Source organism: Daucus carota, chromosome 2 (genome assembly GCF_001625215.2).
Source record: "Daucus carota subsp. sativus chromosome 2, DH1 v3.0, whole genome shotgun sequence".
NCBI classification, from domain to species: domain Eukaryota; kingdom Viridiplantae; phylum Streptophyta; class Magnoliopsida; order Apiales; family Apiaceae; genus Daucus; species Daucus carota.
Window position 1 is genome coordinate 54,369,577 of NC_030382.2, and position 17,152 is coordinate 54,386,728.

At 32.9% G+C, this 17,152-nt stretch overlaps 1 protein-coding gene across 1 annotated transcript; it reads right to left on the bottom strand.

The window, feature by feature from the left end:
• Positions 1 to 1,945: 1,945 nt before the first annotated feature.
• On the bottom strand, positions 1,946 to 3,718 carry LOC108206280 (uncharacterized). Its single transcript, XM_017376529.2, has 3 exons — positions 3,401 to 3,718; positions 2,675 to 2,900; positions 1,946 to 2,540 (listed from the first exon to the last, which is right to left on the bottom strand). Exons 1-3 carry the CDS (start codon positions 3,665 to 3,667, stop codon positions 2,113 to 2,115), a joined length of 921 nt encoding a protein of 306 aa, XP_017232018.1. The 5' UTR covers positions 3,668 to 3,718; the 3' UTR covers positions 1,946 to 2,112.
• Positions 3,719 to 17,152: the final 13,434 nt, after the last annotated feature.

The following is a 17,152-nucleotide window of genomic DNA, read 5'->3' on the forward strand; positions in this document are numbered from 1 at the left end:
ATGAAACCTAGGTTTCAAGAATCAACTTTTCTTCTTTTATTTTCATTATTATTTTTATCATTTCATGTAAATTATTGACACAAAATGAAATTAATGACTCAAAAAATATATAGATATTAATTAAATGATATTTTAAATTAATTCCAATTAATAACTCGTAAATATTATGATGCAATCATATTCATTCCACCACTAAACCAAACATCTGATATTAGAAATGATACCTCAACTCCATATCAGCTTAACTTGATTCCTCATTCCAAACCCATACCCTCTCTCCAACCAAACGACCCTAAGTGAATTGGTTTGGGTTATAATTTAATACCCTCAAAACGATCTTACTTAACTTTACGTCAAGTAGTAAACTAATGATATGGCTCGTACTCGTTAGTGTATAATATATGTCGGGTCCGATTGAGTTGAAATTAGTATGTAACATATAATAATATATCAAAAAAATCTTAATTTTAAGTCAAGTAGTAAACTAATAATATGATTCATCGGTGCATAATATATGTCGAGTTGGATCCTAATCCAACCTATTTAATTCATGATTTTAATATTTAACACCATTCAAAAATTGGTTAAATAATATCGAGTGGGTCGGTTAAAAATAGAGACGGTTTAGGTCGGTTTAATCGATTTGGTTGGGTTTATGGGGCCCATGTCTCCCGACCCGAGTATTTTAGGTGCATCAAACCAAACCTTTACACATTACACCCATGAAGATAAGATTCGGGCGGATTGCGACTCTGGTCTAAAACACAATGCCTCGTAATTAAAATATGGGCCACATAAATAAATGAATTTAGAAAAAATATATAGAAATATCCAGTTTATGTAAGAACGCACGATAAATACTCGAGTTGTGAAAATGAAATTAAATATATAAGTATATAAGTATTATTTTGGTTTAGCTATCGAAGATCACAAAATTAGATCAGTACGAAAACATGATTCGATGGGTTTTCTTAACAACAATGATTAAGATAGATAAAACAAATCGCTACTGCTACTCTGCAGATTAGAGTCTCCTTGGCACTGACTAGGATGAAATTAATAATTACAAGTTGCGACTCGAATTAATAATGTTGGGACGAACTCATACAATAATTTAAGGGTTTGTCTAGTGTGTGCCCATGGGCACATGCTAAGCACGGAAACTCATAGATTTGGAGTGTTTTTATTGGTGTGGTTGGTGTGAATGCGGAGGGGGCCATCATTATTAAAGGTGTGTGAGCCAATCAAAAAATGGAAAAACTATCAAATTTTGTGCTTATTGTGTGCCCATGGGCACACCATAGAAAAACCGATAATTTAAAGCAAACCTAATCAAGAACGATGGGGCATGCCGCTGAATGCTGATAATTTATTATATTATTCGGGACACCTACGCGGCGCATTGCCTATGGTTTTAGTTTGGTTTATCATAAAAAGATGACACAGTGTTGAATTATTTTCTTATTTGATTAATTTATTCCCTCACTAAGTACTTTCGTACTTTTTAATGTTTGTTTATTGTCAAAGCACTTCACTTAGCATTAATAAATTTCATTCCAGAGTACCTTTAGCATCTTAAATTTGATTAAAGAACTTTCAACCAGTTGATAGTAGTAAAATATGGTACCACTAAATTAGGCGACAGAAGCATCTTGGTTGTTCGGACTTGAGCATGTCACATTTATTGTCAAATAAACAGAGGCACAATACTCCCGTCCTATTAATATAGAATATATTTATTATAATAAATTATAAATTTTAACTGATATTTAAATATTCAATAAGGAAAATTTTATATATTCGTCGGAACCATTGATATGGCCCTTGATTATGCTCACCGTCTGTATCCAAATGTGTACGAACACAAAATATACTTAATTCAAAGTACTAAATCCAAGCGGAATGGATTCTTTCTGTAGAATGTAGCGTCGGTTGACAAAATAAGTTAAAAAGTAAAATGTTATTAATATCCATCAGGTTTCAATAGTAAGGAGTAATAAACTTATAAATAATTTAATATCGCTAAACTTTTAAAGTCCAGAGATTCCTAGTTAGAAACTCTCTGATACTCTCCCAGTACATCATATACTTCTGTACACATGAACAACTTAATCAAACAACCTTAACTGCAGCACACTGCACACTCGGCAACTTCTCTAGCAAATCCACCGTAAGCATAGACGCCTTTGGCCGCTGCGGCCGGCTCGCCAACACGGTGGTGGACATCAGCCGCGGAACGGTGGTTCTCCGTTCCGTGACCCTGAGCCACTTAGCTTGCATGTACCTGGTTTTTCTCCATGGTCCCAGGTGCATTTTCCTGTCCCTCATGCATTTCTTAGCAGCCGAACATAATATTGTGGTCAAGCTCATTAGTCTCTCAACTTTTCCCACAAACACTTCTGGAAGCTTACTCACTAGCTTGTTGTATTCTTCACTTGCTTTAGCCATCTCAAATTCACCGCGAAAATTCAATTCCACGATTACCCTCACCTGGCCTTTCTTTTGATCTGTATCCAGTACATCTACAAACGTGTGTTCCCCTGCACGCGGAAATTATTACAATTATAAAAACAAATATAGAATGGTTGCATGAATATTTAAATTTTAAGTCAAATCAAATGACAAAATATATAAATAATTATTAGCCTCGTATGTTTTTTTCGCGAACACTTACCTGATGGCATATCGGGTAAGTTTTTCCACTTGGACTTGCAAATTGCTGAATCGAAGCCAGCGTTTTGAAGACAGCCACTAACTTGTTTCATAAGGCAACTTCGACAGCCACCGATCACCGGATTTTGGCAATTACATAAATTTCCGGAGACTTTAGCGTCACTCAATGCTTCTTTTGTGCAGTTTCTGATCTTTGATTCCACGGAACTTGTTCTATACAAGGTAGCCTGCAGATAATTTTGATCAGATAAATAGGCAAACTCCATGTTTTAGCTGTATAATATTGATTAGAGCATCTCCAACCCCAAAAACCCTTGGCTAAAATCATCTATGTGTCATCTAGGTGGCATCCAGATGGCACTTATAGAGATTATCTAAAAAGTATACAACTCCAACCATCCGCCCCTTAGCAAAAAAATATAGCCAACCATGTTTGGTTGGCTATATTTGTCGAATCAAGTGAGCCTTTAGGTATAAATTTACACAAGCACAATTATACATAACTCCATTGGAGCATGTACATGTCCCCTTAGCAAAAAATTTACATAATGAGTTTAGCCAATCAATATACCCAACCATTATACATATTGCTCTTGGAGATGCTCTTAGATAAATATGTTACTGTGGAGTTTATAAACTTTTCGTTTTTTCGGAAAACAAAAAGATTCAAGAATTCGGACATTTACATGAGTCAATTTTATGTTTATACAAATGAGAATAAGCGTACCTGTAAAAGGTTGTGTTGATCTTCCCAAAATTTCTTGTTATCTTCAACCATCCTGCCGGAGTTTTCCACATCATCGTCTTCATCAAGCTGGCCTTCATTTTCGTGGCAAGTAATGTTCTCCGGCGATCCTTCACCTTCTTCGTGAAGAAACCCAAATACTGTATCAGACATGCTCAACGCTAGTTCACCTTGAAATACATTTTCCCGGTTGTTGTAAGAAGTAAAGATGCGGTGGCTCATCGGAACCCTGGCCATTACTCCGGCCATAAATTTTTCTCTCCCTTTTTGAAAGGCTTTTGTTGGTTTGGTACATAATAAATTTCAGTGATAGCTGTTTATATACTACTCCCCCGTCCCTCCAAGAAATATGTATAAATTAGTGGAAAAGGGAAAGAAAAATGGGTGAAGTGGTGGAACCCAAAGTGGGTGAAGTGGTGGGACCCATTGACTATTTTGGGTGGGACACCCCAAAAAGGAAAGTGTAAATGGGTCCCATCCAATTTTTTACATTTCAAAACTTACCCAAAATAGTCAATGGGTCCCACCACTTCTTCACTTTTCTTTCCTTTTCACACTACTTTTCCAGTTTTACTCCACCATCTTCTTTTTATACATTAAAAATCAATGGGTCCCACCACTTCACCCACTTTTTTTTCTCTTTTCCACTATTTTATACATATTTCTTAAACTCCGTGCCCAACCCATTTGATAAGAAATGGGAGGGACGGAGGGAGTACTATATTGCAGGGGTCATTGGTCAAGTCTCCAGGAATCAGGATCCAAAATTAGCTAACAAAAGTTAATTATCAACCCATTTGATAAGAAATGGGAGGGACCGGGAGATTACTATATTGCAGGGGTCATTGGTCAAGCCTCCGGGACCCAAAATTAGCTAACAAAAGTTAATTACCAAGACGTCTTGCAGTTCAAGATTAGTTTTTAAAATATCACAACTTATTTTATCATTACCTTGTTCATATAATACTCATTCCATCCGGGTCCATCCTATCCATTTCTGAATAATACAATAAGAATATGTATTTTAAATTTATAAAAATATAATTCTATAATTTAGTTTAAAATCTTTTGATTCCCAAAAAAATCAAATATTATTTATTTATTTATAAAAATATTAAAATTAAAATTACTTTACAAAATTATAATATGTGATATTTTCACAACAAATATAATTGAAAATTTAACCATTATAACAACACATTATTCTCAGGAAAATCTCATCATCAGAGGTTGAACCCGTACCTAGGATTATATTAAAATAATATATATTACTAATATCAATTTAATAATGATATTTGAATTAAATTAACCGGTTATCATAATCAATCTTTTAAGATTAAGTTAATCTTACATATTTTTTGTCTTACATTATTTTGGTAAGCTAGGTAGTTTAAATTATTTTCATATTTAACACTGTCAGATATATTTTAATTCAAAAAGAACAATTTTATTTTTCAACAATATGTCAACTTCTTTCTTTTATCAAACGTTGCTAGATTTTCGATTTGCAACTTTGGTTTAAAAAAAAGTTATTCGTGAATCTCCCTTAAATTCATACATATACTCCCTCCGTTTTGAAATATAGGTCGTTTGACTTTTTTCACGCATTTTCAAGTTTTTTGACCGCATGCTTAAAATTATTATTTTTGGATTTTTTATTCTCAATAATAATATCAATCATATACTTTTATTTAAAAAAATTAAAAATAATTATTTTTAGCATCTGTTCAAAAGACTTAAAAATGGAGCTAATCGACTTAGAGCATCTCCAGCAGCATCTTAGCCCATTCCTTAAATATAATATAAAATATTGGATCCTAGTGATTTAAGATAATAATAGCTATTCTCATCTCCAACAATATTATATTCATTCCTTATATACTATTTTATTATTAAAAGTTACCATTATTGCAATAGGTGAAGAGAGTGAACATGTTTGTATTCAAAATTTTTTACTCCCTCTGTCCCTCTGATTTCTATACACTTTCCTTTCGGGATGTCCCATTCAATTCTATACATTTCAAAACTTTCCTAAAATAGAAAAAATTTTATAATATAAAAATCCCACTCACCCACTAACTTCATCTACTTTTTTAAATCTATCACTTAAATATTAATGGGTCCCACCACTTTACCTACTTTTCGTTCTCTTTCTTATTACTTTATATTACTTTATACAATTTTCTTAATCTCCGTGCCCGATACAAATGTATACATCTAAATGGGACGGAGGGAGTATAAAATAAGATAAGATTTAGGAGAGAAGAGAGGTTACCTAAAGATAAAGCATGGCTAATGGATTTTAGTGATTTAGGGAATCACTAAGATTCTGTTGGAGTGGATTATTTTCCCATATTCCTTATATTTTGGTTTAAGACTCCAAATAGAGAAGCGGCTGGAGTTGTTCTTATATTTCAAACATGGAGTATATTGTTGGTGTGTATTAGAGTAGTTTTCAAGATCGATTGATATTATCACAGATTAACGCAGATGGTTTATATCGCCTGGGAAAAAGGAAAAACATGGTCTAAATCGGTGGGTCAAACAGCTAGGATCCACGTAAGTCTGAGATCAATAAACTCGATATACATACAAAGATGATATACTCGAATAAATTTTGTTTTGTGATACGGTATTGTTGCTCACCTGCCATATCCATTATTGACGTCTCTCTCACTCTGTTCGCTACATATCCTATCCTAATCTCGTGGAGATGGGACCTACCCAGTGACATTACAGCAACATAAGATGGTAACGTGGAACGATCATAGTTACCGGCCTTTAGTTATGATTGTGATTTTGTCCGGATGTGATGGTATTTTTACAAATATAGCCCTCTATAATTGAGAACTTGGTGTATAATGAATAATATGATCATATTCATTTTACATCTGAGATGGGATGCAAATGTGACATGTTTTATTTCTCCTTTTAATGGATCCCTGTTCGGCTGTTCGAGACTTGTCTAGACATGAATACAGATGGACAAAAAGCGACTTCACGGCACTTCAGCAGTTTTATCTTTAATAATTGAAGAATAAAATAATATATATTAATTGTGGAATTTAAATTTTTTAAAATTTCTTTGGTAGAAAATTTAAATTTATGATATGATGACCGTTCTTAATTTATTAAAAGAAGTGTTAAGACCATCCTCTCGAACAAAAGGATTAGTTTTTTCTTCGAAAAATGATTTTTTTAGTTTTTTTTTCTGAAACACAGAAAACCAAATTTGATCATCTATGCATACATCTGAAGTTGTGGTTATTAAAAAATAAAAAAACTATAAAATTTGATTACCACATTATATTTACTCATAATTTAACTTGGTAAAGTACACTTGCTTATTGCAAAGCCAAAAACGATATAACGTACACGTACAAATATATTTTTCCCTGACTGATACTCTACCAGCACCTACATTTTGTATAGGCTGGCCGGCAGACCTAGACGCAATTTAATTCTTTCTTATATACTACTCCCTCCGTCCCACCAGATTCTTTACAGTTTTCTTTTTGGGATGTCCCATCCAATTCTTTACATTTCAAAACTTACCAAAAATAGTAAATGGGTCCCACAACTTCCCAACTTTTTCTTCCTTTTCACACTACTCTTACTCCCTTTTCACACTACCTTTACTCCACTATCTCTCTTTTATACATTAAAAAGTGATGGGTCCCGCCACTTCACCCACTTTTCTTTCTCTTTTCCACTACTTTATACATATTTCTTAACCTCCGTGCCCAAACCAAACGTAAAGAATTGGCTGGGACGGAGGGAGTAGTTGAGAAACCACGCGTTGCGGCGGCCTATAAAAAGTATATTAATGATTCAATAATAATATTTGTAAAATGCTAATACTAATATATAAAATTGTAAAATTGGACTATAATTCATGGTAAAAAAAATGAAAATAAATTTCTACACGTAATTAACAATTTAAAGCACGACGAATCTTAATTTTATTTGTGTTTTTTTTAAAAAGTAATCATGTTCTTACATTGTCACCTTCCTCCAATTTTTTTCCGATTGATTGTGCACAAAAACATCTAACTTAAATCCGTGAGATAACAGTCTATAACTACCCTTATTTGTAACAATAAGACTGTATGAACAATCTTCACTTAAAAGTTGCTTGAATGGAGAAAACAGATAATGATGAATAATATTTTTCCGTGTACAATGTAAATCATATAAAAAATTAACAACAACAAACATGTCCGATGAACAAAACAAAATATTATAAAAGAATAACCAACAAACAGACATCACTAATAGTTAATTTATTGATATCATCCATCAATATCATGTCAAGACTATATTTTTCTCACGTGTTTGGATTTGTCGACTCCCACATAACGGTCTATAACTACTTTTGCTTGAAACAACCTTTATTTTTTTAATACCGTATAAACAGCCTTCACTTATCATTGTAGAAGAACGGCACCACCGAGTTAGAAATAGAGCAAGAAAATTATCACCAGAGAGAGGTAGGTTGTGGTGTTGAGAGAGAGTAGGTTGTGTTTAGATGATCCAAAACACTACAACCTACAGGGGTATTTATAAGTGCAGAAAGACTTGTGTGTTACTCTTTTCCATAATTAAATAATCTGAAACAAAATCAGATTAAAACTTTCAAGCTGCTATATTCCATAAATAATCTGAAACAAAATCAAATTCTGAAACTTGCGAAAATTCCAGAAAAATAGAACAGAGCGATGTGAGAAGCGCCACCTACACGCCCCTCGCTTCTCCTTCATATAGAAACAAAATCAGATTAAAACTTTCAACCTACTATGTTCCATAAATAATCTGAAACAAAATCAGATCCTGAAACCTGCTTCTAATATATCCGAAACTAAAAAAGATAGTTCTAATTTTTGATATTTTTTATCCAAAAATTCCAGTTATATAGAAACAAAATCAGATTAAAACTTTCAAGCTACTATATTCCATAAATGATCTGAAATAAAATCAAATTCTTGAACTTGCTTCTAATATATCTGAAACTAAAAAAGATAGCTCTAATTATTGATATTTTTTATCCAAAAATTTCTGAAAATTAGAAAAATAGAACGGAGCGAGGTGAGAGACGCCACCTACACGCCCCTCGCTTCTCCTTCATATAAGTATATTGATTTTAAATCGTGGAAAAGGAATGCAAAAGGAGATTCGAGTTTAAATCGTGGAAAAGGAATGCAAAAGGAGATTCGAGAGAGCAGTTCTTTAATTTTCAGGGACTAAATAATTATAATTCTATTTTTTAAACAATTCTTTATCATTTATTAAATAACAAATATAAATTATTTATTTAAAAATTGTATTCAAAAATATATTTAAATATTTTTAAATACAAGAAAAAGGATATTGATCTTTTTATAAAATATAATTAGAAATTATAATATTTATATAAAAAGATATTTTAATAATATACTCCCTCCGTCTTCCCCAATAGTTTACATGGAGACCGGGTTTCCGGAAGCATTTTAAGCCTCTTATAAATATAGTCTGATAAATTATTTTAATTTTTTCCTCTTCTAAATAACATTTTAATGGTTAAACTTTTATACAAAACAATAATTTTTTTTAAAAAAGTCGTGAACCTTCAATAAATTACTACTCATATGGTCATATTATACCAATCATTAAAAAATAAATGACTTATAATTAAACAACTTAAACACAGATCACTCCTCGTATTATACCAATCATTTAAAAATTTGATTATAGGTCGATATATGAACCTTCAAATTCAGTGCTAAATTGTTACTGTGGACCTTGATTAATCAGCCCAGTTTTTTTTTCAACAAATTATAATCTTGCACCTAATTATCTTAATATTTTATTCCAATTAAAACATACGCGTGCTATAATCAAAACACGCTCTCAGATTTATTGACATATTTCTAAATTCTAAATACCTTAAAACTTTATTCTAATTTATTCTGCTCCGAGGCTAACAGTGTTGGACTTGCTGCCCCGTGATGGACTCATGGTAATAGTTGTAAAAAGATATATGGAGTAGGAGAGTCCAGTGGGCCAGTTCGACTAGAAACAGAACAGACGGAGATGTAGCGAAAATTTTTGTGACGGAGATATAGCGAAAATTTTTGTGAGCCCAGCCTCGAATTACGAAGTCGACGAGTATAACATTTAGCACACACTTGCGTGGGGGCGGCGGGTACATGCTGACAAGTGAAATTTGAATATCCAGCACAATATGGCCTCGTTTGTTTCGATGTAACCCAACCATGTAATTTGAAATTCCTTGGATCTAATATGAGTTACAGTGTTTGGATTGCTCAATTTAAAATTGAGCAAAGGAACTTCTAGTTCCAAGGTTTTTACCGTTAATACAAAATATTGGAACTTAGTTACCAAGTTCCACTATGATCACCACAAGTTACATACCTATCCAATATAAAAACATTAAATACTTGCCAAAATTATCCACGTAACTTCTAGTTACATAGCAATGAAACAAACACAGGTATTTAAATTACCTTAAAACCTATAGTTATAACTTAATTACAAGGAGGTTTAAGTTCCCGTGTAATCATAAAATTGACGAAACAAACGAGGCCTATAAAACGAATTATGCTCATGGTCCTTAATTTTAGGGTTAATTATTAAATTGGGCACTCGCTTCACATCAATATATCATCCAGGGCACTCTCGAATTTTCGGTCTCATTTGAAACACTGTTTTCAGAAAATGTATCAATCTTAAAAGTAAAAAGTTAAATTCGAAAACAAATTGACAGTTTGAGATGTGTTACTCGTGGGGATTTAACACAGTAGACTATAGAGATTATGTAGGTACAATTAATTGAATTTCCGCATCCATAAAATGGCTATATATGTATTATTAGGGTTCTGAAAGATGTATTTTCAGAAATGAGTGTTAGAATATTTTTGTGATTTCGGTAATCTATTTTCAGTGTCAATTCCAATAATAATCCCTATATTTGTTCTCTTAGGATTATTTTAATAATAAATTTGAGAGAGAAAGGGAAAAAGAGAGAATAGACAAAGAAAGAAGGAGAGATGATTATTTATTTATAAATATTAAATAGGTAATGGTTAGGGATTAACAATTAAGATTGTGCTAGTGATTAATGTGAGTTTAGGACATCATATTGGTAGACTTGCTCTAATAATTAGTTACAAATCGTTGCGTATGTCTGCTCATAAGTTATTTCAAGAAGGGGCTGGTTAACCTGTGCCCTGAGGGCACAGGTTAAAGTGTATTTAATGCGTCTTGCAAAATTAATGTGATTCTAGTTTTTTGTAACAATACACTAATGACTAATTAGATTCAAATCATATTTAATATTTTATTTAATCACATACTCCCTCCGTCCCTTTTTACATGTCCCTTTTGGAAAAAAAAATTGTCCCAAATTACTTGTCCACTTCTCTTTTCAAAGCAACTTTTTGTATGTTTTTTCAAAATGTAACAACTTCCAATGTTTGACTAGCATATATATATATACACAACTCTACCCAATTCATTACATTTATCAGGGATATGTATGAAAACAAGATATCCACCTAACATTTTCTTAAGATGCGTTATTTTTTCAAAAGGGACAAGTAAAAGGGGACGGAGGGAGTATTGTATTATGATTTTAATTATTATATTTTTTAAAAATATTAAAATAATAAAAGACTCATAAATTTATTATTAAATATTAGATTGGCCGATTTTAGTTAGAAGGGTGATTTTAATTTGAAAATTAGTCTGCATGCAGGGGGGCCTCGTTATTATTTGTGGGATTAAATCAATTAAAAATTATCATATAAAATGTGATAAAATAATTATTCTATGTTCCCCATTTTTTTGAAATTTAATAATATTTTATTATAGATATAAAATCTAGAAGACAAATCAAAAATAGATGTATAATTAATACTTAATAAATTTTTGAATGATTCTATACAAATACACTGATAACTATACAAACATAGAGTAGTTGACTATATTAATTACTCACTACTTATCCTGTGGCCTGAGGGCACAGGTTAGCCACTCCGTTTCAAGGAAAATAAGTTAAACAAGATACTGATTGTGGGCCCCACTATTTGAAACGGACAAAGCCTCACACGTATGCATTGCTTCAAAAATAAATATCACGAGAAAATCCAAACAAACCCAAAATAAATATCGTCCAAATATTTTCAAACAACAAACGAGACATAGAAGGAAAAAAATAAAGATGGCCCATCAGTTTTCTCCGTAGTGTGTATTCTGACTATTCTCCACTCTCTCATCGCTAGCTTCACCGAATCACCGGTGTTCTCATGATGTTCCACATGAAAGATATCCACACCTTCTCACATGGAACCGAAGCTGCAACAAAGCTATTGGGCTCCACCCCACAGGCCCAACTGGTTATTCGCAGCTCCGACTCGTTTTCAGGCCTGCTACTGTTGACAATCGGGCTAGTCCTTTTCATGGTAGCGTTTGTAGATGACACAGATTTTCAGAGTTTCTTTGCAAAAGGGTGCGTTGTGCTACATGTGTTGATAATACTGTATATTACTTCCGTTTCACAATACAGGTTTTCTTCGAAAAAATTACGCATATATTAAAAAAATATTAATTAGATAATATTTTCATGCTTGGGTCTCAAATAAATGCATGAATGTAAACTCTTATTCAACCCTCATTCATTATTACACAACTAAAGGTGATTTTGAAGTGATGTCGATATATTTGTATTAAAGTTAAAAATATACAAGTATTATGAAAAATATTTCTTTTAAAATAGACTTGTACTGTGATACTGAGGGAGTATCATTTTATTTGCGCGACTACTTAGCGGGGATAGAAAAAAACACGTAATAATACTAATATTGACATTGATTTATTATGAGTCCTGATTGAAAAATAAATACATTTTAATATTTTTGGATGAATTTTAAAAATCTTATGAAAAATTATTATAAATACTTTATCCATATATTGAAACAAATTAATCTCAATTTAACAACACAGTCAAGTAACACCTCAGTTCATAAAAAAAAAGAGTAACACCTCTCAGTCCGAGTAGTGTGCAGATTTTTTTTTATCAAATGGGTTGGGCACGGAGATCGAGGAATATGTATAAAATAGTGGAAAAGAGGAAGAAAAGTGGGTAAAGTGGTGGGACCCATTGATTTTTAATGTATAAAAAGAAGATAATGGAGTAAAAGTAGTGTGAAAAGAAAAAAATAGTAGAGAAGTGGTGGGACCTATTGACTATTTTTGGTAAGCTCTGAGATGTAAAGAATTGGGTGGGATACCCAAAAAGGAAAATGTAAAGAAATGAGTGGGACGGAGGGAGTATATGAAGTATGGGAGAGTCCAGTGGGTCAGTTCGACTCGAAACAGAACTGATGGAGAAATAGTCAATAATTGTCTGAGCCCAGTCTCAAATTACCAAGTCCACAAGTATTAACACACTCTGCTCGGGTACAAGCTGACAAATGAAATCTGAATATAACCCAGCATATAAAATATAAATCCAATTATGCGAATGGTTGCTTAATTTTATTTCAGAAGTTTAAAATAATTTTTAATTTAAATTAGAAATTGAATATTTAGGTCAAAATCTAATTTTTTGTGTTAAAAGTTAAATAATGTTTTAGAATTTAGACATATAATTCAAAGTCGGGATTTATTATGAAACAATTACTTAATATAAAATCTAATGTTATTTTATAATTATACAGAACAAACATATTATACCTGTATCAAAGTAGATAATTTATCGATTTCATCATTATTATCATTATTATAATGTCTTAATACTTTATACTATAATTTTTTTTGAAAAAAAAATTTAATTAAATAATGAAAAGTCATACGGCATCTAAAAAACAATTAGTTCAACAAACATAAAACACATCATGTCACTTATTAATCCAATCTTTTATGAAGATACAATCAAGCGATTTGTTGAAATTGATATATGTACATGTATCGTCTTCACCAAAATCTTCACCACAACCGGTTTGAGCTATCAATCGTAATTGATCCTCTACTAATCTTTATAATTGAATCAAGCACTTGAAAAACCGGCGGATCTAATGCCGCGGACATCGAATCACACCAAAACACGCAAAGCACACAAAGCTCTCGCAAGAAGTGAATAAACAAAATCCAAATAAATTAGGAACAAATATCACCCAAAAAAAAATTTAATCAAACAAAAAGACAATCTTGAAAGATTCAAAGATAGAATTCCTCACATGGGGAGGAATATTATTGAAAGACAAGAATAAAACAAGGAAAATACCTAATTTGGATTTTCCACCTGTGAAACCCGATGGAAACCCCTGACGACGGCTAGGAAAAAGAAGAGGTTGAGAGAATTTTTTTTTTCTTTTTTTCTTTTTTTAGGATTTTACTTCATATTACAACTGTTCAGTCCAACTAATTTTCTGCTGCAATATGTGGAAAACAAGTTCAGAGCAACTGCTGAAAGCCTGAAACTTCAGCCACACATTACCGTAGGTTACATAGGGGCAGTTTATCTGAATTTATTATCCAGCAATAAGTTCTTATTTCTAAAAGAGGTACATTAAATTCAATTTTAATCTGAAATTAAATTTTATTATTATATCGAATAATGAATATCAAACATCTCTTTATCATTTATTTATATCTATAAAAATTAAAATTCTCATTTTCTAAATAAAAATAAATAACCCTGTCTTTTTACAGGTCAAGAAATATGAAATCGACTTTTCATAGAAAAAAAGTAGAAATGGTCTTGGCCAAGCACACATGATCGACCTCCAAAGACATGGCCGACTACATTGGTGGGCCGCCGTCCTCCTTTTAGCCCGTTTTCTTGTTTAAAGTGTTTTTTTTTTTGAAACGCAGAAAAAGATATTTCAATAGAACTTAGAAACTTACAAAGAACCAAAAGGTGCCTAACAAATACAATAAGAGGAGAGCCTACATGGCCCCTTGAACAGACACCTGTAACTTAAAAACAATTACAGCAAAAAGAGGAGGGAAACTAAGCAGCTGGAACAAATAAAAACTGAAACCTTAACCGACTAACTGCGCAGGAAACTTAGCAGCCTGATTACCACCAACAAACTTAGGCAGAATGAAGCTCGAATCCAGAAGGTTGAACACACTAACACCATGCTAAGCTTGGCAAAAGATGAAACTAGAGACGGCAGAACTCATGATATAAAATCTCCGCAGAACTCATGGTTACCTGCAGAATGAGTTGGACATATCGTTATTCATTCGGTTTATACTCTGAATACTAATTAGCAAGAAAAATTATAATATCAGTAATGAAATTTTAGTAGAACAAAGAAAGTTACAGTCGTAGATCTATTTATCTAAAGGCATCTAGGACCAGAGTCAAATCTGTCAGCGCCGTTACCAATTAGCTAGCCAAACTGAGAATATCTCTAATTAATGATCGATTTTCCCATCGTCTCCATCATCCGATCAGCCATCATATTATAGTCTGAAGCCTGTCCGGTGAGTCCGTTCCTCTTTTTATCTGCTCCTATTGCACTACAAATGTAAATTATTTTTTACTATTATTTACGATCTCTTCTTCTTTTTAGAGAGATTAATCTCATTGATTTTGGTTCACTTCAGTGTCAAGACTTGTTTTTGTGTCAGATCTTGGACACCCTTTGATTTTGCATTTTGTTTTTGCGGTTTTGATAATCTTAGGTAATAGATTGTGTGTTAGTTCATTATAGTTCTTGATTTTTGGCTATGTATGTATTTTAAACTGCACCTTGTTTGGGTATGGAATACTTGTTCTTGGCAATTTTGATGTGTTTGTTTAGTTTCTTGGATTTAGTTATGTTAAATCTGTTTTGGACTCCCGAATAAAATCACTCCTCCAGCTCTCGACGCAGTCATGAATCTGCTCATGCTTATTCTTGGTATACTCTTTTCTCAATTTTGATCGAAGCGGTCATGTACGAGAGAGATAGCATAGCGATGGTGGCCGAGGATGGCGGCGACAGAGGCTCCGGGATCAGTACGGGATCCGATTTCAAAAAGGAAGGCGTTAATTGTGCCTTAATTGAGGATGTTTTATTGTGTCTCTTAATGAGGGCCTTAATTGTGCCATTGAGGGCGTAAATTGTGCCTCCTAATTGATGGCGTTAATTGAGCCTTAATTAAGGGTGTTAATTGTGTCTTAATTAAGGACGTTAATATTTTATTAATTGTGCCTTAATTGAGAGTTTAATTGTCTCAATTATGAGTTATCATGATTGTGGAAATATTTGATATAATCTGTTTTATATATTGACTTATATTTTTCTTGTTTTCCTTGTTATATTTTCAGGATTCTTGGAAGAAGACCGGTTTTCTTTTCGGACATTAAAGTTTTATTGTCTAAATTTCCCCGGTCATCTTGCATGTCCGACGGTTAGATAATAAGCTTTTTTGAATGAAAGAATTATCACGGTGAATTGCCGAGTCATATTCGTTGAGATTTATTCTCATTATCAAAAAAAAAAAAAAAAAAAAAAAAAAAAAAAAAAAAAATCTCCAAAAAGATAATCCTTATCTCACCAGCTTTTCCACCAAGTGAGGTCTAAAAATACCTTTTTTTGCCAGCTCGTCAGCTTGCTCATTAAGGTACCGAGGAACAAAATGGATGAAAAAAGTGGTATTAATAACATGTAATTGGTCAAAATCCATTGCTTTGAGGGGGAATTTAACAGAGAGGCCTTCATTAAACGAATTGACAGCTGAAGAAGAATCAGAACAGATCACTGTTCTTTTTAAATCCATCTTTAATTTTATCATCCATTTAATGAGGTGCAAGATGGCATCCACCTCTGTTTCAAGAGCAGACTTGGAACTAGCAGGACCAGAGAACATTAGAATCATTTTTCCTGTACTGTCCTGTAGGAAGCCACCAATACCACCATTATATTTAAATTCATCAATCTTACCCCAAGCTCCATCCACTGCCCCAACCAAATCAAATTGGTCTCTTTTAAAACCCCAAAAAGATCTGAGGATATTATGATGACGTAATGCTATGGCACCTTGTGGATTTACACTCCAGAGAGGATCTGCTCCAAAAGTCAGGAAACCAGAAACAGAACCCCACTTATTAACCCTGAGATTAATTAACTTAATAAAACAAGTTTCACTGATCCTTTTATTATTGAATACTAATTCATTTCTCGCAAGCCAAATAGACCATAGAACTGCAGCTACAACGATTTTCCAGATTTCCTTCCCCAGAGGTGATGAAGAAATTTTTAGAAGGCCAACTAGCGAAAAACTCCCACTTCTACGAACAATTCCAGGGACATTCCACCATTTCCCAATATAATTCCAACCCCAAATTGCCAAAGTACATTCCCAGAACAGGTGAGAAATTGATTCTTGACGTCTTCCACACCAAGGACAGAAGTTAGGTACTCCAACAATTCTCAGGCTAATAAACACCCTGGTTGGCAATATATTCCATTGAATCTTCCATAAGAAAGCGAGGATTTTTGGCGGAGCTTTAATCTTCCAAATCACTCTCCAGATATAACTGTGATGAATAGAAGAAGAAAAAATTGGAAGAAGGTTTTGACACAGTTTTGTAGTGAATAAGTTGTTACTAGGGAGCCAGACCAGGACGTCAACACCAACGGAGAGAGAGAATTGTTCCAATAGACCTGAGAGTACAGGTAATTCATCCAATAATTCTGAATTCAAGGTGTCAACCCAAATATCATTCAGGTTGCCTCT

What these genes read in the sequence shown, in the direction of transcription:
- LOC108206280 (XM_017376529.2), bottom strand. Translation starts at nt 3,667, where the DNA reads ATGGCCGGAGTAATGGCCAGGGTTCCGATGAGCCACCGCATCTTTACT. An exon ending in ATCAACACAACCTTTTACAG is followed by an intron (nt 2,901 to 3,400) that starts GTACGCTTATTC and finishes AATTATCTGCAG; the next exon opens with GCTACCTTGTATAGAACAAG. An exon ending in CTTACCCGATATGCCATCAG is followed by an intron (nt 2,541 to 2,674) that starts GTAAGTGTTCGC and finishes TTCCGCGTGCAG; the next exon opens with GGGAACACACGTTTGTAGAT.